This window comes from Juglans microcarpa x Juglans regia, chromosome 1S (assembly GCF_004785595.1).
Source record: "Juglans microcarpa x Juglans regia isolate MS1-56 chromosome 1S, Jm3101_v1.0, whole genome shotgun sequence".
Lineage (NCBI taxonomy): Eukaryota > Viridiplantae > Streptophyta > Magnoliopsida > Fagales > Juglandaceae > Juglans > Juglans microcarpa x Juglans regia.
Window position 1 is genome coordinate 20,108,434 of NC_054595.1, and position 25,046 is coordinate 20,133,479.

A 25,046-nucleotide genomic window follows, 5' to 3' on the forward strand; every position below is an offset into this window, starting at 1 on the left:
CAAGGGATTCACTCAGACCTATGGCATTGATTACTTGAGACATTCGCCCAATCACAAAGCTAAACATTGTAAGAGTTCTTTTGTCACTTGCAGCTAATCGTGACTAGCCTCTGTAGCAGTTGGACTTAAAAAAATACATTTCTCAATGGAGATCTGGAGGAAGAAGTGTGCATGGATGCACCTCCATGAATGGTGAAAATTTTGGCACAAAGGTGTGTAAGCTGAAGAAATCCTTGTATGGGTTAAAACAGTAACCAAGAGCCTGATTTGAGAAATTCACTCAGTTTATTAAAAGTCAGGAGTATACTCAAGGGCAAGGTGATCATACGATGTTTACAAGACATTCACAGGATGGGAAGATGGCAATACTAATTGTGTATGTAGACTATATAATTCTCACTGGAGATGACGTACTTGAGATGAACCGATTGAAGGCTTCCCTCTCATCAACATTTGAGATCAAGGACTTAGGATCTCTGAGGTATTTCCTTGAAATGAAGGTTGCTCGGTCGAAGAAAATGATTGTTGTCTCCCAACGGAAGTATGTCATTGACCTCTTTAAGGAGACTGGGATGAGCGGGTGTAGGCCAGCAGGCACTCTAATCGATCCCAATCAGAAACTTGGAGATGACAAGGAAGGTCATCCAATGAATACAACTCAGTATCAAAAGTTGGTGGGAAAGTTAATTTACTTATCACATACACGGCCCGATATTGCTTTTGTTGTGAGTTTGGTAAGTCAATTTATGCACTCAACCTACGAGAAACATCTTGAAGCAGTTTATCGGATTCTCAAATACTTGAAAAGTACACCAGACAAGAGTTTACTCTTCCAGAAGACCACACAGCAGAACAAAAAGGCATACACTGATGCAGATTGGGCAGACTCAGTTATTGACAAGAGATCCACGTCAGGATATTGCACTTATGTCTGGGGAAATATGGTCACATGGCAAAGTAAGAAACATAATCTAGTTGCAAGGAGTAGTGCCAAGGCAGAATATAGGGCTATGGCTAACAGAGTTTGTGAGATGTTATGGCTTAATAGAATTCTTGAAGAGCTGCGGATGCTGGTAAACATGCCAATGAAGTTGTATTGTGACAACAAAGCTGCCATAAGTATTGCTCAAAATCCAATACAACATGATCGCACAAGGCATGTAGAGATTGACAGACACTTCATAAAGGAGAAGATTGATAGTTGAGCTATTTGCATAACGTTTGTTCCTACTAAATAAATAGCTGTTATCTTTACCAAATGACTTTTCAGACCTAGTTTTGAACTCCTTGCAAGCAAGTTGGGCATGATAAACATCTACACTCCAACTTGAGAGGGGGTGTCGAATTTCTAGAAGATAAATTAGAAAATTCTATAGAATATGAGATAAATTAAGAAGTTCTATTTTAAATAAAATTTGAAATAGTAATTTCAAATTTTAGATATTTATGTTTCATGTTTTCTAACCTAGAGATTTGCTTATTTGATTTGCTGATTTTATGGCCTTCTTAATTTGGTGGCTTTTCTCTTCTATTTATCTTGTATTCGTTTCTCTTGAAAATTAATAAGAATGATTATTCTTCTTCTCAAAAACTACACCTCTCAACATCAACACCTTTGCCTTTGCCTTACCCGCCGCCGTGAAATATCGTCAAGTTCATTGAATTGGCTACTGTGATGACGGAGGTGAATTACGTTCGTGTCTAGTGATTTGGTTTGTTCTTAATTCCTTTGTTTGAAGGCTAATAGATTTCTACTTCTTAAATCCGATCTCCATGATTTCAAAACAAGGGGCCATGGTATTTGAGCATGCGGCAAATGGAAGCTTGCAAGAAAAGCTTCATGGCACAGAAAGGGAATCGCCTATGTTTTCGTGGGGAAGACGAAAGGAGGGAGAGGCAGAGCCGTCATGGAAAGGAGGGACAGCTTCAAGGAGGAATGTGGGAAGAAGAAGTGCTTCATGTAGTCGGAAAGTGCGAAGAAGACTCTGGTTCGAGGCAGAGGAACGGACATGCGTGAAACAAGGAGCTTGCAGTTATCAATCTGCGCAGGAGAGTTTGTCGAACAAGAGCTTATAGTTATCAATCTGAAAGGGAAACAAGGAAAACATTTATAACTTGTAATAGTTAAGAATCAATACTTAGAAGATCCAAACAGCACCTGAAGGTTGTCAGGATGTATAGTGAAGACCAGAAAAAACAGAATCAGTGGATCATTTTTTTTTTTTTTTTTTTTGGTCGACTTTTTTTTTTTTTTAATATATATCGACTGACGTGTGCCCTGGAGGTTCCCCACCCCCGATTGCATGTAGCAGAACTGTTTTCAGATAACTTCAAAATGCAGAAGCCTAAGCATCATGGAATTTTTTTTTTTAAGGTAGGTATCATGAAAGTCATTATAACTTGACAACACACAGCGCTCCATGAAAGCAGCTTGCCTCCCAAATTCAGAACGTGATTTTATTAGGAATTCCTAGATGTGTGCACGCTCCAAAATAAAAACCCAAGACCATCAAATCCTACGCTCTTAACAGTAAAGTAGGCACAATTCTTAGCACAATACATCACAGATTACTTGCATTGAATAAGCTGGCTTTAATAGATAATTTTCTCCGAACAATTCTCTGGATATTTACAAAACAAATCAATGGCAATACCATAATCATACGCTTCAAAGAGGACTCGAGCAGTTAGCAGCCTAGCTATATTATTGCACAAAAGAAGCAGCTTTCAGGGAATGCCAAATTCCCTACACTAGAGACAACACGTTAAGTCATGCAACCCTCACAGTGAAGAAAGAAAAATAATGTTTCATGAAAGTAATAGTCTCAGCAATGTCTAAGACAATGGCGTTACAGAAGAAACTTACAGTGCGTGCATGCAACAGGAGTCTGGCCTCCGAAAGTCATGAGCCTCACTACAATCAACAAACTAGAAACGTCAACAGGCCCAACAACACGAACTACCATTTCTGTACATCGTTTTTGGTTAGGGATCAAGAATAGAAAGCAATCTATGGCCGCAACCTATGTGCATTAGGCTTAGTAAGTGCTTTGGCATAATTACGAATCTCTGGTATAATACGCTGGATCAGATGAGAGTGCCTGCAAATTCCAGGATAAGGACAATATAAACAAATGACAAATAAATCCTGAGTCGTGAACTAAGGTGATGATGAATTTCAAATTTGTATCATGTATACACATGAAGTGACAAGGAAAAAGTTACAAATGACTGGCTTGCCTGCTGAAAGTTGAGGATCCTAACTTCTGTGATCTTAATTTTTGACAAGGAAAAACTCATTGCCAAGGGCTTATGCACCCTCGGGATTAGTCTGGACTTTGTTCACAAACACCCAATGCCAATAAAAAAAATTGTGACAAGGGAAAAGTGAAACTCGTGGTTTCTGAGTTTCTCACAAACTTTCCTGCAGTCTTTCTTTCTTTTTCCCTCTCTCCTTTAATTAACCATATGTATTTCAACCACCTTATGTAATAGATCCCCTTTTCATAATTAAGCATGCTTCACTTTGGGTTATTGGCTCAGTCTCGTTGGGGGTCTAATCTTTTGTACACAGATTAATATGTATTTTCATACTTATAATATATATATATATATATATATATATATATATTGGAGCATGCTTCAGCAATTCCCTTGCCAGCTGCATTCGTTACAGAAAACTTTCAAGGAATATAATCTGACATAAAAAGACTATCGCATCACAAATGATATCACAGCTAGGGCTGTGCCCGTGCAAGTATTTATGAAGAAAAGCAGTCTTGCAAATGTTAACGTATACAATTTAGGAATTTATACAATTTAAGACTTCTCTATGTTAATATTAGCAGTATAGATATATTACCATGTATATAGGCTGAATATTAGGAATCAGTTAGATTTTCCCATGTATAGCATATTATCTACTTTCCTTGTATATTTTTTTATTTCACGTTGATAATGAGAAGCAGAATTGAAAGAACCAGTTTTTCCAAAAAGCTCTCTTTGTATTTTCTGGTTTCCCTAGTATTTTGACATGGTATCATGAGCAAGGTTCCTAATTACCGTGCCTCCTTCGAATTTTTTTTCTCGGGCTTGTGGGTTTCTTAGTTTCGGCGCCTTCTGGTTTGTTTTGTGGTGAACCCGACGTGATTTCTTCATCTTCTCGGCATTGCGTTCTGCGATTGGGTGTTCTCGGCTTGTTTGTGGTGTTCTCAGCTTGTTTCGACATGATTTCTTCATCTTTTGGTTTGTTTTGTGGTGTTCTCGGCTTCGTGACTGTCACAGCAACCTCGGGTGGGATTTTTCAGCTTCTTCTGGTTGTTCTTGGGTGTCTGTCTTTTGGTTCTCAGGGGTCTGTCTTCTGAAATTGCTTGTTCTTAATTCCGGTGTTTTTGGTTGCTGCGTCGGCACTTTCTGTTGCTGAGTTTGTGGATTTCGACACCTTGGTTGGTGAGTTTTGGTTCTGTGTCTTGATTTCGGCAAATACATCTTTCGGTCCTCTCTGATTGGCTTACGCCCTTTGTTTGCTCTGGTTTGGGACACATATTTCTGCAACCTTCTAGTGGGATAATTTATTCTCAGTTCCATTATGTGTTCAGATAAATTTGACTTGTTTCATATTCGTTTTACTGGCAAAAATTATTCTGCTTGGGAATTTTAGTTTCAATTGTTTGTAAAAGGGAAATAATTGTGGGGTCATATTGATAGGAGAGATCCCGCACTTCGAGATGTCAAGGCTTTGTCTAAATGGGAAATCAAGGATGCTCGGGTTATGAAGCGCTTTCTACTTCGGTTCATTTGATCAATCGCTTACCCTCTCTTACGTTACATCATGTTTCGCCCTTCTTTAAGTTGTTTGGTCATTCTCCTTCATATTATGATCTTCGGGCATTTGGTTGTGTTTGTTTTATGCATCTCCCTGCTCATGAATGACATAAACTTACTGCTCAATCTATTAAGCATGTTTTTCTTGGTTATGCTATACCTCAAAAGGTTATGTTTGTTATGATCTCCATGCTTGTCGTATACAAGTTTTTAGGAATGTGGTTTTCTTTGAAAATCAATATTTCTTTCCATCTCATGTTGAGCTGCCATTTGTATCTTTATCTCTTCTACCTAGTTTTTCTGATTCCCCGACAATTGTGGAAAGGTTCAAACCTAAGTTTGTGTATGGAAGACATAGTCGACATGAGCCTGGCTCCACTTCCTCTGTGCCCCCTCACGATCTTGACCTGGCGCTTGATCTTGCTTCCACCCCGCTTCGCGAGTCTATTTGCCCTTCTCGACTCCCTGATCGGTATGGTTTCTCCTCTCCTGTCTCTCTTGTGGCTACTTTATCCTCTATTTCCATTCTCTCTTGCTACAAACAGACCATGGAACATGAGTGTTGGCAAAATGCAATGCAAACAAAACTTCAAGCACTTGAGGAGAATCACACTTGGGATATTGTTCCTTGTCATCCTACAGTCAAGCCAATTGGAAGTAAATGGGTTTTCTCTGTAAAGCTTCATTCTGATGGCTCTTTAGACCGGTACAAAGCTCACCTAGTAGCTCTGGATAATAAACAAGAATATAGGGTTGATTATGAGGAGACATTTGCTCCTATTGCCAAAATAACCACAATTCAAACCATCTTAGCTATTGCCGCTTCACAATCGTGGCAACTGCATCAGATGGATGTGAAGAACGCCTTTCTTCATGGCGATCTCCAATAAGAGATCTACATGAAGCTTCCCTCTGGTATGACTACTTCTCCTCATGATGTCTGTAAGCTAAGGCGTTCTCTGTATAGGCTCAAGCAAGCTCCCCGGGCTAGGTTTGAGAAGTTTCGCAGTACACTTCTTACCTTCAATTTTACACAAAGTCAGTATTCTATATTCTTCCACAAGTTTGCATCGTGTATAGTCCTTCCCTTGGTTTATGTGGATGATATTATCATTACTGGCACTGACTGTGGTTTGATTACTAACCTTCAGCAGTTGTTGCATGCGACTTTCCATATGAAAGATCTTGGCCAGCTCACATACTTCTTAGGATTGGAAATACATCATCAGGTCAATGGTATTTTCTTGAACCAGCATAAGTACATTCAAGATCTTATTCCCTTGGCCGGTTTGGAGGACACTTCTTCTGTTGATACTCCTATGGAGATAAATGTCAAATACAGGAAAGATGAAAGGGACTTTCTGGATGATCCTACTCTCTATCGGCGCCTGGTTGGGAGTCTTATCTACTTGACCACTACTCGCCCCGATATCTCCTATGCCATTCATCAAGTCAATCAGTTTATGTCTTCTCCTCAACATCTCCATCTTACTGCAGTTCGACGCATCATCCACTATCTTCGAGGTTCGCCTACTCGTGGGTTATTCTTTCCTACAGGCTCATCTCTTCAACTTGTTGCCTATAGTAATGCTGATTGGGCTGGGTGTCCGGATACGCGTCGATCTACTGCGGGTTAGTGTATGTTTTTAGGTGATGCCTTAATTTCTTGAAGAGATAAGAAACAAGATCGTGTTTCTAAATCCTCTACTGAGGCCGAGTATCGTGCTATGTCTACTGCTTGTTTTGAAATTGTATGGCTACGCGGTCTTCTTAAGGAGCTTGGGTTTCCTCAAGCTACTTCTACCCCCCCTCTTCATGCTGATAATACTAGCGCTATTCAGATTGCCACCAATCCCGTTTTCCATGAATGCACCAAGCACATTGAGGTTGATTGTCATTCTATCTGATATACCTTGGAGAGTCGGGTGATATCTCTTCCTTACATTTCTTCGAATCTCCAAGTGGCCGATGTCTTCACCAAAGCAATGACTCGACAGCGGCATCAATTTCTTGTTGGCAAATTGTTGTTGGTTGACTTACCAGTATCAATTTGAGGGGGGATGTTAAGTATACAATTTAGGAATTTATACAATTTAAGACTTCTCTATGTTAATATTAGCTGTACAGATATATTACCATGTATATAGGCTGAATATTAGGAATCAGTTAGATTTTCCCATGTATAGCATATTATCTACTTTCCTTGTATATTTTTTGATTTCACGTTGATAATGAGAAGGCAGAACTGAAAGAGCCAGTTTTTCCAAAAAGCTCTCTTTGTATTTTCTGGTTTCCCTAGTATTTTGACAACAAACCCCAAGTCGCTCAAGGGATGTTCCATTAACTGCTATTAGTCTATAAAATCCTTTCCCATTAAACTCAGGAATAATTCCCTAAATTCTTCAAATTTTTCCCAAAATGATTTTACTACCATAAAAAGCAAACATTCTAACTTTTTAATTTATTGCAAGGTGCCAATGGAAGATTTAAGAAAAGCAGGAAAGAGAGACAGGTTGAAAGGAGCAGATACCCTGGCCTAGCACTCAATTTATCATATTGCTCCAAGATAAACAGGATGCATGTGTGCCTCAATGACATTGCATGGAAGGCTTCTGAAAGTTCATACATGCTCGATACATTATCCAATGATATATCCTGGGATTTATAATGAACAGTCATAATAAAGCCACTAACACAATTCGAAAAGGCATAACAGGAATATGTGTGTGTGGTGTGAGTATATAAAGCAACATCCATTGCTTGCTCACCCGTGCTATAGTATACTCGCAAAGTCGCTTAAGTCCCTCCAAGAGATACTGATCAGCAGCTCTGAGAAGATCTTGTGCAACATCCAATGTAACTTCTACAGATCCAGTGTATATGAATCTGAAGATAATGAACAGACTGTAAATTGAAAAGGCTCACCAAGTACAGTGTGGTCAAAAAGGAGATTACAGCTTGCATTAAACCTCATCATCAACTGGAAAACCTCCCATCTAATATTTGGAATCTCTATGTCCCTTGCATCCTTTTCCTGTAACACGTGCAAGGAATAAATTAAAATGTGTGCTAATGAACATGCATCCACACAAGTTTGAAATTTCAATTTACACTGAAAAGAGAATAAAATCTGAAAGATTACAAACATGAATTATCCTGGGTTTACAAATAAATCACTTGTGAAGAACAAGGTGGCACAGCTTCAGTAGAACTCACTACACACAAATACCCCATGCAAGAATTTTTTTTTTTTTTTTTTTTTTGGGGGGGGGGGGGGGGGGGGGGGGGGGGGGGGGGGGGGGGGGGGGGGGGGGGGGGGGGGGAGAACTATCATCAACAAGGATACTCACCCGGTAACCTCCATCAAACATTGCACGGAAAGCATCTGACGAAGCAAGCAGGCAGATTCTGTGAGCATAGAACCTTCTACCTGCAGTAGAAAAGTAAAGACACTAAGTACTCAAAGATTTCATTTGTACTAACAAGAGTTTTCTAAACACAATCATATTACTCAAAACATTTCTCCACAACATGTAACATGACTTAAAATAGGACAACGTATAGGAAAATTAATAATTTTCAAACCTTCAACAAGAAATGTAACATCAGACAGCGTAGGATTGTCTACATACTGCTCCCCTAAATAGACCTGCAGGAAGGATTTGTGTTATCATAGGCAATTCAAACCAAATACAAACTTCAAAGAAAACCTAGCAGAAGTATGAAAAAATAGCATGAACAAAAGTTGCAGGTTCCACAATCCACATTCATGCAGGAGGCACACATGCTTCAAGGGAGAAGACATCAAAGTTTCTCTCTTTCTTTCTTTTTTCTCGACTTGCCAGAATATCCTTAAGAGGTCAACATGAAAATCTCTAGCCAACACATGCACCCAAAACAGATCTTCAAGCCAGTTTAATAGCTCATCATCCAACCATCATGGAAATCACAAATAAGTTTTTGTAATGAGTAGGAAACCACAAATAAATAACAACAGAAGAAACTTAGTTGAGGTGGGTTGAGATGATAAAAGTAAACATTCTCATGTCCAAGAGTTGGAAACCCCTAATTTTAAGGGTACACGCCTATAATTAGGGCTGTAAATGAACGAGTTTGTTCAATAGCCCACTCGGAACTCGCTCGGTTAAACTCGAATCGAACTCAACTCGTGAAAAAAAAAAACTCGTTCTTGAAAGCAGATACCCGCTCGATTTTTAAATAACACATACCTAACAAAACTCGACTCGACTCGACTCAACTAAGACTCGTTAAGGCCCGCTCGTTTATACTCGAGTCGACTCGTTAACTCGACTCGATTAAAACTCATTCATATATTGATAAATATATACATACGCCTATGTACATATACACATATATATGTATTATCTAATAATATAAGCATACCGCTTTTATAATTAAATATATAATATGTAATCTAATTACTTATGTCTATATAGTGAATATACTTCATAGGTATATTTTATAATTTGTATAATAATTAGTCGATAAAATTTAATAATTTCACATACTAGTATGTGTGAACCATATATGAAATAGATATATGTTATCATATTAAGTGTATGTATTAATAATATATGTAGGCATATAATTTATTGTTATTTTGGATAAATATTAACTAGTTAGATATTAATTATTTACAAATTTTTTAAAATTTTATAATTCAATAGAGGTTCTACTTCTTAGTTGTATAAATTTAATATTAGATCTTTTATTTTTTTATTTATGTAATTTATTAATTATTAAATTTTATTCAAAAAATAAACAATTCGAGCTTGAGTTCAGCTTATCGAATCGAGCTCGAACAAAGAATAAAAAAAAAAATCTCGTATTCAAGCTCAAGCTCAAGTATTTTGAGTCGAAGCCAAAGACTGGCTCGATTACAACCCTACGCCTATTTGCTCAAATAAGAAACTAAACCTGACCCACTTTTTTATCTTTTAAACTTGAACCACATAAAGTTGTATTGACAAAATATTCTCTTAAGAAAAACTCTACTCATCATCCCTACACCACACACCACACATGATTTTTTTTATTTCCATTACCAAATGTGTGGTGTATAAATGATGAATAGAAGAGTTCCTTTAGTTTAGGAAGAATAAAATAAAATAAAAAATAAAAAATCAAGTATGGTGTGTGGTGTAGGGATGATGAGTAGAAGGCTAGAAGGGCTCTTCTCTTAAAGTATTAGCCTTATATTATGCCTAAGAACAGAGACATGATTTATAATTTTGAAAAACTTCATGAACAAATCAAGCTTTAAAAAGGAAACGTACCTGCGGTGTTGGAGACGGGGGAGCTGCATCAACAGGAGAAAGAACCATGGCTTTGTTGGCCAATTTATATAGAGCCACAGCACCATCAAGTTGCTGCTTAAGGCTAGAGGAACCGAGGAGCCCAAGAAGCAACTCCAACCCTGCAAGAAGCAAGAAAGTGTGGAATAATCAGCAACTTTGAAATAGCATAAAGATTTACAAAAAGAAGTTTCTGTGCAAGGGAAAAATAGACTAAAAAAGGAGATTACTGAGGACAAGACATGCCATTGTTATCAATAAATATGGTTCTCAGAGCATCTGGAGAACAAAGATGGGCAAGAGCCAAAGAGACTCGTCTTTGGACAGCCTTCTCTGCTCCACGCAAAAGATATAACAGATACTTCAAAACCTGCATGGAGAATGTCAAGGAATTAAAACCTTAAACACACTAATCATAGATATTTATAAATACATAACAACAAAGTAGTAATTATCATGCCAGCGACGGTCAAATCGAATAATATGGGCAACAACATAACAGCTTTGTGAAAGTTAAAAAATAGATAAAATGAAATATAAGAAGACACTAACTCGTCCATGAATCTTCTCCTCTAATCTTTTCAACGTCTTGGCTACACAATCTTTTGTTGCCTGTGGGTAAAAACATACTCTATACAGTTAAGTTATGCCTTACAACAGAGAGAGAGAGAGAGAGAGAGAGGAAACAGAAATGTTCCTGTTCTGCTAATCAAGCTGTCATGCATGTTCTCGTTTCCAATATGGCATCAGAAGTACAAGACTTAAGAGTAAACCTAATAAAAACCACTAGGATTGTAAATATATAGATACCCAACATACTTGAACTATAAACTCTCCATCCTGCAGTTTCTGAACACCTCCCACTCTAATAAAATCCGATACATTATCCTACAGGAAAAAAGAATGAACACAATAACATAGAAAAATGGTGTTTAATAACATGTTCAATAAAGTCAAGGTTTGAAGCCATTAGAATTACAAGGATTCATGGGTCCCACTTTACCTCCTTATCTGCAAGACGATAAAGAGAAAATGAATTATAAGGATTCAGGGATTATACTCTACCTCATTATCCGCAAGCCCATAAAGAGCAAATGCAGCATTATGTTGCAAAGACCCATTTTTGGAATCAAGAAGCTTCAGTAAAGGCACCAAACCACCACTGTGAGCAATACCAGCTTGATTGTGCATGTCCTGAAAGTAAATATTTCTTTTCAAGCCAAAAAGAACCATGCCTATCAAAGCTTGAAAATAGGAAATTTACTTGGGGCAATTTTCTTAAATACCACTTAATTATTATCAAATACAAAGAATTGCCAAGAGCACATAGCCAATCATCTGTGGATTGTGATTCAAAGAAAGAAAACACGCAAAGATAAATGATAACCTGTGCCAACCTCCCCAATGCAAAAGCTGACATTTCCCTAAGCTGTACATCAGAAGATTGGAGCATCTCAATCAAAGGTCGGACAGCACCCCTCTGTACAATATGAACCTGCAGAATTTTCTAATGTTTTATTGAAAGAGATAATCAAAAAGGAAACTGAAGGTGCAAATAATAAATAACAATAATTGATGAATTATCAGAGAAAATTTGGAGGAAGAAGAATAATGATAAGCCACAATTAATTAACAACCAAAGACCAAAACCTTGCTTATCCAGCAGAGAGAAGGGAACATAAGAGCCAAACTCATACAACCAGCTCAACAAAAACTCAGCAGCCCATAATTTAGTTTAACTTCCTCTGACTTCTTGGCATTTAAACAAAATAGCATTTTTTCCTCCAGGCATGAAAATAAAAGCAAAAGGCATATATCTAATCCACCTTGCAATCAGAATCAGTTGCAGCAAATTGTCCAAGTAATAAAGCTGCCTCCCTTTGACTCTCAGAGCAGCAGGAACTGTTTGACAATATAAAAACGTAAGAAATTGCAACACAAAATGTATTTTGTCCTTCTTAACAGCGTAAGTTATGGAAAACATCAAAACAAGAGAAACAAGAACCATACAACAATAATGAGAATCCAAGATTCGGTCATACCTAAGTAATCCAATAACAGGCTGCAGCGCTCCAGCTAAAAGAACTTCCTTCTTTATGTTTGGGGATGAGTGCACCAGATTTCCAATCACACCAACCTGGGACCCATGAAAAACAACATCATGTTGCAGATTTTTTATAAGTAATGTCGTGCAGATAATGCGGCGTGCAAACACGAAATCCAACACTGCTGCAAATTTCAATAGTGAATAATAAAGATTAAATCCACTTATGATCTTACCGCTTCATAATGGATAGCAGTATCTTCAGATCGAAGCATTAGAATGAGGGTAGGAAGTGCATTACATTCAACTATCTGCAAAGTCAACTCTATTTGGTTTACTGATGCTCAACCTTTTCTTTTGGTCACGTTCATCCACATAAAACAAGTTTTCAACCAAAAAAAGGCCAATTACCTGATTCTTGTTTTCATCATTTTTAAATGCCAGGGTTCGCAGAGCCCCAGCAGCAGCTCTTTGCACCTTTGTATCTGTGAACTTGAGCAATTCAACAAGAGGTGGAATTCCGCCTTCCATCCTGTATAACCAAATCCACTCCAGATGGTAATAAAATAACATATTTCTGAATCCCGAGCATAAAGTAAGCATTAAAAAACAAACAAACCTGACACGGGTTTTAATGCTGCTATTCTCATGAGCAAGGTTGGTGATGGCATCGGCAGATCTACGAATGACACTAGTCACAGCACGAGAGCTAGAACTGTTCTTGTGCCTCTTTAACAGATCCACGAGATTTGGCAAAGCACCGCAATCAACTATGAATTGTTGATGCTCAGGCTGTTAACAGATGAGAGAGATGACAACATGTCAGCAACTACACTAACAGCATATATTATCCTTAAGATATATCCCACCCAATAACTGCCCCATAACAAAGCAAGTTCTTATAGGACTGGTCAGTGTACATATATGCACGCAGAAGTAACCTATGAGCAGGCAAAGTAACCATAATTAACAGGCACTCATAAGTTACCAAAACACAGAAATAACATGGCCAACTCCAGACAAAGCTTGTTATCATCATCTTCAATTAATACAATTACAAAAAGTGACCCACACGAAGGAGGCCCATATATCCCATCGAACACAACCACAAAAAAGTAGAGTAATACAGATTATCACAGACCAGGAGCATTTTTTACATTTTCACAGCTATATTCATTAATGCTTATGCATCATGGAATGTAACGACTTGTTAAAAAAAAGTCATGGACTGTGACGACCCAAGGAAAGTCTAAGCAACATCTGGACCTATACTCCAAAAGGACTAGTCAGTATACAATTAGAGCCTCTTGGACCAGCATTACAAGCTGAAAAAATTAACAAGAAAAAGAGCCTGAATGATCAGTGACCCTTCTCCATCATGACTCTGGGACATTGGAGTTCAATCAAGGTTGATTTATTACGCAATTAAAAACTAATTGCAATATGAAAGGCAATTTTCCTTCTATTTATTTTTTTCCATTGAAAAGGGAGGCTACAATTCAAAACAAACTAAGATTTCTAATGAAAAAAAACTTTACAAAGAAAATTCTTGTGTTGATTTTAAAGCAGAAAACCCAAAAACTTTACACATTATAGATTGACCATCATGTTTTAAGAAATATAATGCTATGGCTAGACTACTTTTATTTAAGAACAAGTTTTTCATCCAATAAAATTTTGGATTAATTAATTTAGAAAATATTTCAAATTGTAAAACTATCATCATGAATTAATACACTATTGAAAGCTAGGGCAACCAAGAAAAGTAATGGCTTGGGATCATTTCTATGATCTCAAGAAACATCACACAAGTCGGGAGTGTCGGGGCTCGTGTAAGCTTGATATGGAGAAGGCTTGTGACTAAGTGAATTGGAGATTTTTACTCTACATGCTCGAGAGATACGGATTTGGTTCGAAATGGTGTTCTTGGATCAAACAATGTCTCTCTATTGTTTGTTTTTCTGTATTGGTGAATGACACACCAAAGGGCTTTTAAAAGCCTAGAGACAAGGTGATCCTTTATCTTCGCTACTTTTTGTTTTTGTAATGTAAACTTTTAGCAAGATGATTTCAGGGGTTGTGGAGAGCGGATTCTTATTTGGATTCTTAGTGGGGGAGGCAAATATTGGCTCACTTCTCATATCTCACCTATTATTTGTTGATGATACCAAGGTTTTGAATTTCATTTCGTACTGGCCAGTACGGCCAAATATACTGTACCGACCGGGTAGCTGGTACAGAGAAGGATATAGTTTCGTACCGGTCAAAATTTCAGCCATTTCGGCCCGTACCGGCCAATATTTCGGATTTCGGCCGATATATAGATTTCATCCTTTACTTTTTTTTTTTTTTTTTTTCATTTCTTCAAACTGCAAGCTCATTTTTTTACCCCCCCAATTCAGACCAGACTATTTATAATTTATATATAATTTATTAATATATACACTATTCTAAAACAGTATCCGAAATAGTACCGGTATCGAAATATATTGTTTCAATGCCTCGACTGAAACTGTTACCGAAACGATATTCAAAACATTGGATGACACCCTAATCTTATGTGGCGCCAGTCATGATCAAATCCAAGCTTTTTTTTTTATAGATAATAAGAGAATTTATTCCAAGTAAATAGGCATAGCCAAAGTACGCAGGAAGCATACATGTGAGTACACCTAAATAAAAGCTAAAGAAGAACATAAGTAAGGCAAAACATTACAAATATTCCCATCCCTTTCAAGGTTCTTCACCCAAAAACTTATAGTGCTAAAGAAAAAATCTCTGAATTCCCCCATAGCATGTTCGCAATCTTCAAAACACCTCCCATTTCTCTCTAACCATAAGCACCAAAACAAACACAAGGGGATCATCCTCCACATTGCTGCACTGGCTCCACATCCCACTGAATCTTGCTTTGAGGGCACTCTTTTTATGCTTTGAAGCTATTTTGGGGTTGAAGGTGAACTTGGTTAAATCAGAAGTAGTCCCAATGGAGAACGTTCTGAATGTGAAGAGAATGGCTAACAATTTGGGATGCAACAATTTGGGTCTTCCTTTTGGTGCCCTATTCAAATCAAAATCCATCTGGGATGAAGTACTAGAAAAAATGGAGCGGAAACTAGCTAGTTGGAAGAAGTTGTATCTATCCAGAGGTGGTAGGGTCACTTTACAAAAGTACCCTATCCAACTTGCCAACCTGCTTCCTATCACTATTTCCGCTTCCCACCAAGGTGGCTCAACGCATGGAGAAACTTCAACGGGATTTCTTGTGGGGGGAATGAATGAGGAATTTAAATTCCACTTGGTAAAATGGGCCATGGTGTCTATCCGGGAAGGAGGATTGGGAATCTAGCACTTGCCATCTTTTAACAAAACCTTGCTTGACAAATGGCTATGGAGATACCACAATGAACAAGGAGCATTATGGAGAGCTGTCATAAAATCGAAGTATGGTGAACCATGGGTAGGAATAGGATGGTGTTCAAATGAATTAAATGGGACATATGGGGTTGGATTATGGAAACGCATTAGAAGAGGATGGGACACATATTCAAGAAATATCTGTTTTGAGGTGGGTGATGGGCCCAAAATCAAATTTTGGCATGATGTATGGTGTGGCGATACAACACTCAAGGAAGTTGATTCAGAATTCTATGGCATGGCAAGAATGAAAGAAGACTCAATTGCAGACCTCTTAACCCTTTCAAATGGTACCCCCAATGGAACATTACATTCTTTAGAGACACAAGATTGAGAAGTTGACGCTTTCTCGGAGTTCTATGATCTAGTGTACTCTACCCATATAATGAGGGGAGCTAAAGATAAGATCTTTTGGCGCCCTTCTAAGAAAGGGAAGTTCACAATTCACTCTTACTATCTTTTTTTTTATCTGTAAATAAGATTTTATTGATCAAAAGAGAGACAAAACAGATGCCCAAGTATACGGAACATATACAAGAGCAAGTTTATGTCTAGTTTAGAGATACAAGAAAATTATGAAAAGTCCTGCCATGAAAATCAATTACAATCGACCAATGGAGTAAAGTATTGAAAAACAATATCCTAAGCTCTTCCAATGATCTCTCTTGATCTTCAAAGCATCTTGCGTTCCTCTCCCTCCAAATGCACCACCATAGACAAATAGGTAGCATCTTCCATATGGATGCAATTTGAGAGTTGCCCTTAATACCTCTCCACACGGCTAGAAAATCGCATACCTTTTCCGGCATCACCCATGCTAATCCCACGCGTGCTAAAACATCGGTCCACAAGGACATAGCAATCTCACAATGTAGTAAAAGATGGTCAGCGGACTCACCACTCTTCTTACACATATAACACCAATTCATAGCTATAATGTCACGTTTCCTTAGGTTATCTATAGTAAGAATCTTTCCCAAAGTGGCTGTCCATACAAAAAAAACTGCCTTTAGGGGTGCTTTTGTCTTCCAAATGCTCTTCCAAGAGAACAGGGCTGAGTTGTGCATGTTCAAGAAATGATAATAAGAGCGGGCCGTAAAAACTCCCTTCTTGAAGGGTCGCCAATATATCTTATCTTCACCTTCCCCCGACACTCGAATGGAGTACACAAGGTCAAAAACGGCTGAAAAGTCATCCATCTCCCAATCTTGGGCTTCTCTATGGAAAGTGAGGTTCCATTGAGAAAGACCATAGGAAAAGATGAGTAAATCTGCTATTGATGCTTCCTTCCTTCTTGCTAAGCTATAAACTTGTGGAAAGACATCCTTGAGTGCCCGCTCGCCGCACCATAAATCATGCCAAAATTTTACCTTCCCACCATTACCGACTTTGAAGCTAATATGTGCTGCATAAATAATGTCCCACCCCCTTCTAATATGTTTCCAAAGCCCAACTCCGTGGGGTCCGCTCACCTCATTGGAACACCACCCTCCCCAAGAATCCCCGTGCTTCAAAGCAATGACAGTTCTCCACAAGGCCTCCCGTTCTTGGTGATATCTCTATAACCATTTGCCAAGCAAGGCTTGGTTGAAAAATCTCAAATTCCGTATACCCAAACCGCCTTCTTTGAAAGGGGAGCAAATAGTAGCCCATTTTACCAAGTGAAATTTAAACTCCTCCTTGATCCCTCCCCACAGGAAATCACGTTGAAGTTTCTCCATACAATGAGCCACCTTGGCGGAGAGCGGAAATAGTGAAAGAAAATATGTTGGTAAGTTAGAGAGAGTGCTTTTTATGAGAGTTACCAGTCCCCCTTTGGATAAGTACATCCGCTTCCAACTAGCTAATTTCCTCTCAATTTTTTCTAACACATCATCCCATATAGATTTCGATTTGAATGCTGCGCCCAAAGGAAGGCCAAGGTATTTCATGGGCAACTGAGATATCTTACACTCCAAGATTGACGCCAGACTCACCACGTTGGGTACATGCCCCACAGGCACTACCTCTGATTTAGCCAGATTCACCTTCAACCCTGACATTGCTTCAAAACATAACAATAGAGCCCTCAAAGCTCGAATTTGCTCCTGTCTGGCATCATAAAAAATTAGTGTATCATCAACAAACAATAGGTGAGATATGTTTAGCGAACCTAAACTTGCCTCTCCCACTGAAAAACCTGATATGAACCCTCCCTCTACCGCCCCTGATATCATCTTGCTGAAAGCTTCCATTACAAAAACAAAGAGAAGAGGAGAAAGGGGGTATCCTTGTCGCAAACCTCGAGACCTTTTGAAAAAACCTTTTGACGTGCTGTTCACCAACATGGAATAACGGGCCGTAGAGATACAATGATGGATCCAGGAACACCATTTAGTGCCAAAGCCGCATCTCTCAAGCATATAAATTAAAAAACTCCAATTGACGTGATCATACGCTTTCTCCATGTCTAACTTACAAAGGAGTCCCGGCTCTCCCGATTTAATGCGACTCTCCAAACATTCATTGGTTATTAGTACCGAATCCAGGATTTTCCTACGTTGAACAAATGCATTTTGAGATTTCGAAATCAAGCTTTCCATCACCTTGCTCAATCTGTTTGCCAATACTTTGGATAAAATTTTGTAAAAACCACCCACCAAACTAATGGGACGAAAATCTTTCACTTCTACGGCACCAGGCTTCTTGGGAATTAGTGCTAAGAAAGTTGCATTAAGACTTTTCTCGAACCACCCGCTTCCATGAAATTCATGGAAAACCTCCATGATATCATCTTTAAGCACATCCCAAAAAGTCCGAAAAAATGCCATAGAGAAGCCATCAGGACCTGGAGCTTTATCGCCCGCCATACTCTTGACCACCAATCTGACCTTTCCCTCCTCAAAAGGCCTTTCAAGACGTTCCACAACCTGCGAGTCAAGAACATCAAAAACCAGCCCGTCAAGTCTCGGCCTCCACTCAAATTGTTCCGAAAACAGCTTATAATAATAATTAACAATATGGTCTGAAATCTCGTTGTGGTTGCATGCGACCGCCCCATCTATCAACAGGGTATCTATAGCATTGTTCCGCCTATGTGAGTTGGCCACTTGGTGAAAAAACTTGGTACATCTATCCCCTTCCTTCAACCATAGAGCTCGTGATTTCTGACGCCACGATATTTCTTCCAAAAGAGACATCCGTTCAATGTCCGCAATCACTTGGGATTTGTGGGCCCGCTCAGTTTCAGAAAGAAATCTCTCCTCTGTCACGCCCTCCATACCCTTAAGCTCCTCCATTAGAACAGATTTCTGACTTTCAACATTACCAAACTCTTGGGTATTCCACTCCTTCAAGTCCTTTTTCAAAGACTTGAATTTGCAAGCCAACGTGTAACTAGGTATCGAAGCATGGGCTGTTGACTTTGTCTGTAACTAGTGGAAAAATGGAATTATAAGATCATAAAGACTTTGTCTGCCACGTTTTGGCTGGACTGTTGACGGGGGGTTCCAGGTATCACAAAGCATGGTCATGAGTTCTTTTAGTTGTTTAGTTATTGAGTCAAAGGCTTGTGAGGTAAGAAGAGATGGGGGTAGGGTGTGCATTACCGAGAAAGGATGGAAAGGTGTGAGTTGTTTATGGATGGGTTTAGAGACTATCCGTTGGGTGGCCAACTCTTTGGAGGCTTGTCTGAAGAATGGGAGTAATGGTTTTTACTCTGCTCGACGGGAAGGTGACAGAGGTTTCACTGCCCAGCGTTGCTCAAACTCGCGAGGCTCATACATGGCTTTGGCGGCGTATGGTGGGGGAGGTCGTCGGAGTTACATACTAATTCCTCAAGACGAGGCTGGAATTGGGTGGAGGAAGATGATGGTGGTGCTGAAGGACATGGGCAGAGGAGGAGTGCAGGGGAGAAACCCACCGCAAGAGATGGCTGTAGCTCTACCGCAGAGGTCGTACAAGGAGGCTCTAGAGGTCCCTCGAGCCGCGCAGTTTACTGTGATGGCTAACATGCAAAAGGCCCTAACTCCTTCTTTGGTAGTTGCTCAGAATGGAGGAGGAGATGACAGAGGTCTTGTCGGTTTGAAAGAGGAAAATATTTTGAATGAGTTACGTGTAATGCAAATCACGTTGGGGGAGTTAACTAATAAAATGGCTTTGTTAATACGGTGCGTTGAGGGCTTTGAGATGGAGGGTGTGGGCTCAGGTTCCTTGTTGGGCTCAAGGGACTGGAACGGTGGGCGGCATGGTAAGGGCTAGGGTGCCAAGTGGGCTCATGGTGTCCAACCCAAGTTGAATATGCAGAATGATGGCCCGTTTTGGAGAAAGAAAACTCAGGCAGTTGGGGGCCCGTCGACGCGTAGGCCTGAGCCACCGTCGACGACGAAGACGCAGTCGACCACGGCAAAGGTTGCAGAGGCTCCAATGGAGACTCAGTCGCCAGAGATTTCAATATCTGCGAAAGGAGGAGGGATTTTTGTTGTTTCTAAAGAGCATGAAGGCACGATAGCGGCAAATATCATTACGATGGTGGTCGACGGCACACAAAAAACTTCGCTGAGGCTTGCGGAGACTGCTGCGAGCGGTGACAAGGATGCGAGCAGTCCACTAAAGGAAGGGGAAGTTTCAGGACACATATTTGAGGATGCCGTGGATACTGAGGTTGACTCGTTGCCTCCCAAAGCTCACGAAGGCCCAATAGAGGCACAGACCACCACGATGGTGGTAGTTGGCACACAGAAATTTTCGTCGGGGCCAGGGGAGACTGCTGCGAGCAGTGACAAGGGTGCGAGCACTCCATTAAAGGATGGGGAAGTTTCGGGAAAAATATTTGAGTGCACTCCATCACTGTGTATGGGAGGGTCAAACGAAGTAATTTGCGTGCCGGAAGTGGAAGAGGTGGACTCTGTCAAGGCGGGAGGGGTTTATGTTGTAGGTAAGGCAATAAGCCTAGTAGGGGAGGGTAACAGTCAGTTGGGTCTCTTTGTGGATTCTGCGGGCAGGGAAGAAGAGGAGATGGGTAGCCCGTCACCTTTACAGATGATCCCACCGCATATTGCATCCCGAGCCTCCGATTGGGTTTTGAAAAAAGTAGAGGAGCTCCATGGTTGGGTGGGAATTTCCTATGAGGGTTATGAAGATCAATTCATGGCTCTCCTAGTAGCTATGGAAGCTGGTCGACCTATGGTAATGAAGTCAGCTTTTAGAAAGGAGAGAGAGTTGAAACGATTGCAATGCTCCATTAACTACGACAATAAGGAAGGAACCTCGGGGAGAGACAGAACAAAGGGGAGGGACGTTTCTTTTGTTAATGAAACCTAAAATACTGTCTTGGAATGTGAGAGGGATTAATGACGTGAATAAGCGCCTACGTATTAGATCCCTACTCCGAAATTGGAAAGTTGACATTGTTTGTCTACAAGAAACTAAATTGGCAATTATTTCTCTTCGTATCATTAGGAGTTTGTGGGGTTGTCTTCATGTGGGATGGCATTACTTACCGTCTAATGGAGCATCTGGGGGCATTTTAGTAATGTGGGATAAAAAAGTGGTGGAAAATATGGAAGATTTCTTGGGGAATTATGTGGTGGCATGCTCGTTTAAGAATGTCACGGATGGATATCAGTGGGCTTTTGCAGGTGTTTATGGGCCTAATCTTGATAGGTCTCGAAGTTTCCTATGGGATGAGTTGGCAGGCATTAGTAGCATATGGGACCTACCTTGGTGCATTGGAGGAGATTTCAACGTCACTCGTTTCCCGAGTGAGAGATCGGGTGTTTCGGGCTTCAACTCACCCATGGTAGATTTCTCTAACTTTATCTCTGAACATAATTTAAAGGATATTCCTCTTGCAGGTGGTTCATTTACATGGTCTAGCAACCGAGATATCCCATCTTGGTCAAGGATAGACAGATTTTTAATCTCATAGGAATAGGATGCACACTATCCAGATCTCATTCAGAAGCGTCTACCTAGGTTGTGTTCAGATCACTTTCCCATCCTATTGGATTGCGGGGGCATTAGAAGAGGTCCAAGGTATTTCAAATTTGAGAACATGTGGTTGAAGTCTAAAGGATTTCTGGACAGAATAAGACAATGGTACTATCATGCCATGCATTCCCATAGAAGAGTATTTAGAAGATAAAAGCACCCCTGAAGGCAAATGTTTTTGTATGGACGGCCTCATTAAGATCCTCACAACAAGAAATCTACGAAAACGCCACATCATAGTCATGGATTGGTGTTGTATGTGCAAAAAAAGTGGAGAATCCATAGATTATCTATTACTTCATTGACATATTACTATGACCTGTGGGATGACTTCTTTGCTCGGGTGGAATTAGCTTGGGTGATGCCGAAAAGGGTAATGGACCTCCTAGCTTCTTTGCGAGGCATCCGAGGTAATTCTCAGATTGCAAAAATGTGAAAGATGGTCCCAATTTGTCTATGGTGGTGTGCTTGAAGGGAGAGGAATGTAAGAAGCTTTGAAGATCGAGAGCAGATAATGGATGCGCTTCGAAGTTTATTTTTCAATACTTTACTCCATTGGTCGATTGAAAAAGATTTTAATGGAATGTCTTTTCATGAATTCCTTGTATCACTAAACTCACATGGCTAGGCAACACTCTTGTATATGTCATGTATACTCGGGCCTTTGTCTATTTTATACTCCATAAAATTTAGTTTATCGATCATAAGAACAAAAATAAATGGCTGCAAATTCAAGAGAGCGCAATTTAAGATGTAGTTCATACAAAAAACTAAAATAAAAATAATGAAACTAAACACAAACGTGAAATTCGCCCAAGATTCCCTACTTGATGTTTTGATTGTTACAAATCCTTGCAACCCCCTATCATCTCATTAAATTTTCTATATGCCACATAAAATTTCTAATGACCCCTAAAAAAATGCATACACAAAAAACGTTGCTTATGTGACAAATAAAAGAAGGAACATGCAATAACTGCTACCAGTGCATATATACACTATTAACTAAGAACACTCGCACTAACTGATTCGGTTACTGTAATTCAACTCGAACAATCAGTCACAACACTCTTCGTCTGTTTGAAACTATGTAGCGTCTTCCAAATGTAATTACTTATAGAAGATCTTTTGAACTTTCAAAAAGAACTTGCGGAAAATAGAGACCGCAAGCAATCAACTTCTTCAATTGGCATCGAACTGGCAGAATTTAAAACAAAAGAAATTACAGATCAATATCTCACGGATTAAGTAAAATCAAACAGAAACTAGTTACCTTCACAGCAAGAAGGCCTAGTGCAAAAGCGCTCCCCTTCTCGACCTCGTGCTCATACGGCTTTGGATTCCGGTCACCTTCGCCTGAAGGCGGCGCTTTAAGATGCTTCACCAAACCCGGAACCGCACCGCCTTCAACAATCACGTTCACAACTTCCTCTGCACTCCAACAAATTTTTTTTGAAAAAAAAAATTAAATTAAATTAAGAGATAAAAACACATGCCGAGTTCTTTAGTTCAGAAAAATATAAGAGTCTAGAAACTTCCAGAGATGAAGGATATGCCGAGATCGGAGGTGCGGTTAGGAAATACATACCATTCTTCGCGAGCTCGGCAAGGATGTGAGTGGCGCGCTTGGCCGCGGCACGATCAGCTTCCTTCCAAGAGAAGGTGGAGTCCAGGATAGTAAGCTGTGCAGCCACCTCAGAGAGTAGCGCTCGCCTTGCCTCCCCCGAGGGTACGGAGATCTCTCGCCCTTCTTCGACTTCTTCCTCCAGTTTCCGCTTTTGACCCTTCCTCTCTGGGAGGCTCTGATCTAGGCGCCTCTGATGCTCCATGAACAACAGCAGTAGAAGGCTCTCCGCGACCGAGAGAGAGAGAGAGTCTGCTCCCGAAAATGAAGATTTGAATACTCCCAGACTCGCAAACCTGCAAAAGGCACAGATGGAGAGAAAGAGAGGGATGGTAGTTTGGGTCTACCAAATACAAGAATGCGAGCTTCCTTTCTTCTTCTGGCGAAATGTGTCGGGTTTAAACCGGCCACATTATTTCCGATTTCGGGACGTCTAGTTTAGATAGGAGGGTGAACATTCCGCACATTGCTTATTTGATTAATGCCTATTTAACCAAAAAAGAAAAAAGATTAATGTCTAATGCGCCATGCTTTGCGAGTGGATCGGCAAGAGTGAATTCGGATCTCTTGATTGCGAGGGGAAGATGTAAGAGATGTGCGTAGTGTTCCCCCTCATAAATACCTACCAAACTTGCATACGGTTGAAACAAAGAATTCTAGGACATCCTGCTTCGTGGATGTTAATGTTCGTTTCTTGTTAAAGACAAAGAGCATTACTATAATAAAAACAAAAATATTATACAGTGGTTTAGGTGTAAGAATCGGATCGGATTGATTGGATCCGATTCAAATGTGATAGGAAATTATTTATTTATTTATTTATAAATGTGATGACAGAATTGTTGAGTTGAGCCTCATCAATTAGGAGAAACGAACCAACCAACCAACGACCTGACACACGAGAGAAGATAGGAGAGGACGTGATTTTTCACGGATACGTCAATTATGACCCGAGGAAAAGGAAAACTAAAAGAAATCGGATTAGTGGATAGACATGGTCCCACGTTATTATGACAACCTTAGATTAAACAAGTAATGATTTGAGAGTAGAGAATCCTATGAGCTATGAAAAGAGTGAGCAATTATTTTTCAATTAATAAGCCGGTTTGTTCATGGGCCGGCCGCCGTGAGGCTCGCCTCGGTATTATTTTCAGTGCTTAAACTCGGAAGTGGTGTAGTGTATATCAGTCTAGGCCCATGAATGGCACCTAGTCTCTCGTAGGCCTTATTTGTAAATATCTTATTTGCTGTAAAAATTTATTATTATAATGTTCCGGTCCGGTCTGGGTTCACGGATCGAAAATATTGATCTATTATTTTTAGAGAAAAGTTTCCATTCGGTCGGATGAAAACCCAAATTCAATGCTAACTAATCAAATTTTGCCATGTAGGAGGTGTAGCAAATCCCCTTTTACACCCACGCGCACTAGATTTTCTACTTATTTTTTTTATTTCTTCCCCCTCTTTTCTCTCTCTCCCTTCTCACACTCCATTGCCTCGAACCCCACTCTCTCTCTAAAATATGCTCTCATCGCTCTTAAATACTTTCTCAGCTCTCATTTACAGGCTGAGCAACCAAAAGTCATTTTTCTCGAAAGATAACTTAGTAATTGACAATCATATTACTCATGATTATTATATATATTAAGATATCAACAATGCTTGAGTACGACCTGAATACCATTAATGAAGGAACACAATAATGAGCAAACCAAATAGCTAGCCATGGAGATCAAAGTTAAGATGATCGATAGAGAGGCAACAAAGCCTTCCTCGCCAACTCCTCATCACCTTAGATGCTTCAATCTCTGCCTTTTACCTGCTATTCTATTCCAACAGAAAATATTATACT

At 39.7% G+C, this 25,046-nt stretch overlaps 2 protein-coding genes across 7 annotated transcripts; one reads left to right on the top strand and one right to left on the bottom strand.

Moving 5' to 3' along the window:
• Nucleotides 1–1,713: 1,713 nt before the first annotated feature.
• Nucleotides 1,714–23,837, bottom strand: LOC121246195 (ARM REPEAT PROTEIN INTERACTING WITH ABF2). Of its 5 annotated transcripts, none has more exons than XR_005937077.1 (20): nt 23,159–23,833; nt 22,844–23,001; nt 12,803–12,975; nt 12,595–12,715; nt 12,420–12,494; nt 12,182–12,276; nt 11,966–12,041; nt 11,527–11,634; nt 11,205–11,333; nt 10,959–11,027; nt 10,692–10,751; nt 10,386–10,509; nt 10,122–10,261; nt 8,410–8,473; nt 8,175–8,254; nt 7,794–7,858; nt 7,593–7,710; nt 7,355–7,479; nt 2,867–3,101; nt 1,714–2,084 (listed from the first exon to the last, which is right to left on the bottom strand). XR_005937077.1 is itself a non-coding variant. In XM_041144249.1 (19 exons), exons 1-19 carry the CDS (start codon nt 23,397–23,399, stop codon nt 3,011–3,013), a joined length of 2,112 nt encoding a protein of 703 aa, XP_041000183.1. In that variant the 5' UTR covers nt 23,400–23,833; the 3' UTR covers nt 2,792–3,010. The 5 variants fall into 5 exon arrangements, 2 of the variants coding, with proteins under 2 accessions (XP_041000183.1, XP_041000184.1); XR_005937078.1 differs by lacking the exon at nt 1,714–2,084 and adding an exon at nt 2,357–2,485; XR_005937076.1 differs by lacking the exon at nt 1,714–2,084 and adding an exon at nt 2,569–2,699.
• LOC121246196 lies at nt 19,117–19,706 on the top strand. Of its 2 annotated transcripts, none has more exons than XM_041144251.1 (2): nt 19,117–19,605; nt 19,659–19,706. In XM_041144251.1, exons 1-2 carry the CDS (start codon nt 19,222–19,224, stop codon nt 19,686–19,688), a joined length of 414 nt encoding a protein of 137 aa, XP_041000185.1. In that variant the 5' UTR covers nt 19,117–19,221; the 3' UTR covers nt 19,689–19,706. The 2 variants fall into 2 exon arrangements, with proteins under 2 accessions (XP_041000185.1, XP_041000186.1); XM_041144252.1 differs by having other exon boundaries at nt 19,119–19,605; nt 19,662–19,706.
• Nucleotides 23,838–25,046: the final 1,209 nt, after the last annotated feature.

Bases quoted from the DNA above. Each gene is read 5' to 3' on its own strand.
- LOC121246195 (XM_041144249.1), bottom strand. From the start codon at position 23,399: ATGGAGCATCAGAGGCGCCTAGATCAGAGCCTCCCAGAGAGGAAGGGT. The intron at 12,716-12,802 runs GTTTGTTTGTTT...TTGGTTATACAG, and splicing joins AGCATTAAAACCCGTGTCAG to GATGGAAGGCGGAATTCCAC. The intron at 3,102-7,354 runs GTATCTGCTCCT...TGGAATTTGCAG, and splicing joins AAATTGAGTGCTAGGCCAGG to GCACTCTCATCTGATCCAGC.
- LOC121246196 (XM_041144251.1), top strand. From the start codon at position 19,222: ATGGGTTTAGAGACTATCCGTTGGGTGGCCAACTCTTTGGAGGCTTGT. The intron at 19,606-19,658 runs ACTCCTTCTTTG...CAGAGGTCTTGT, and splicing joins CTAACATGCAAAAGGCCCTA to CGGTTTGAAAGAGGAAAATA.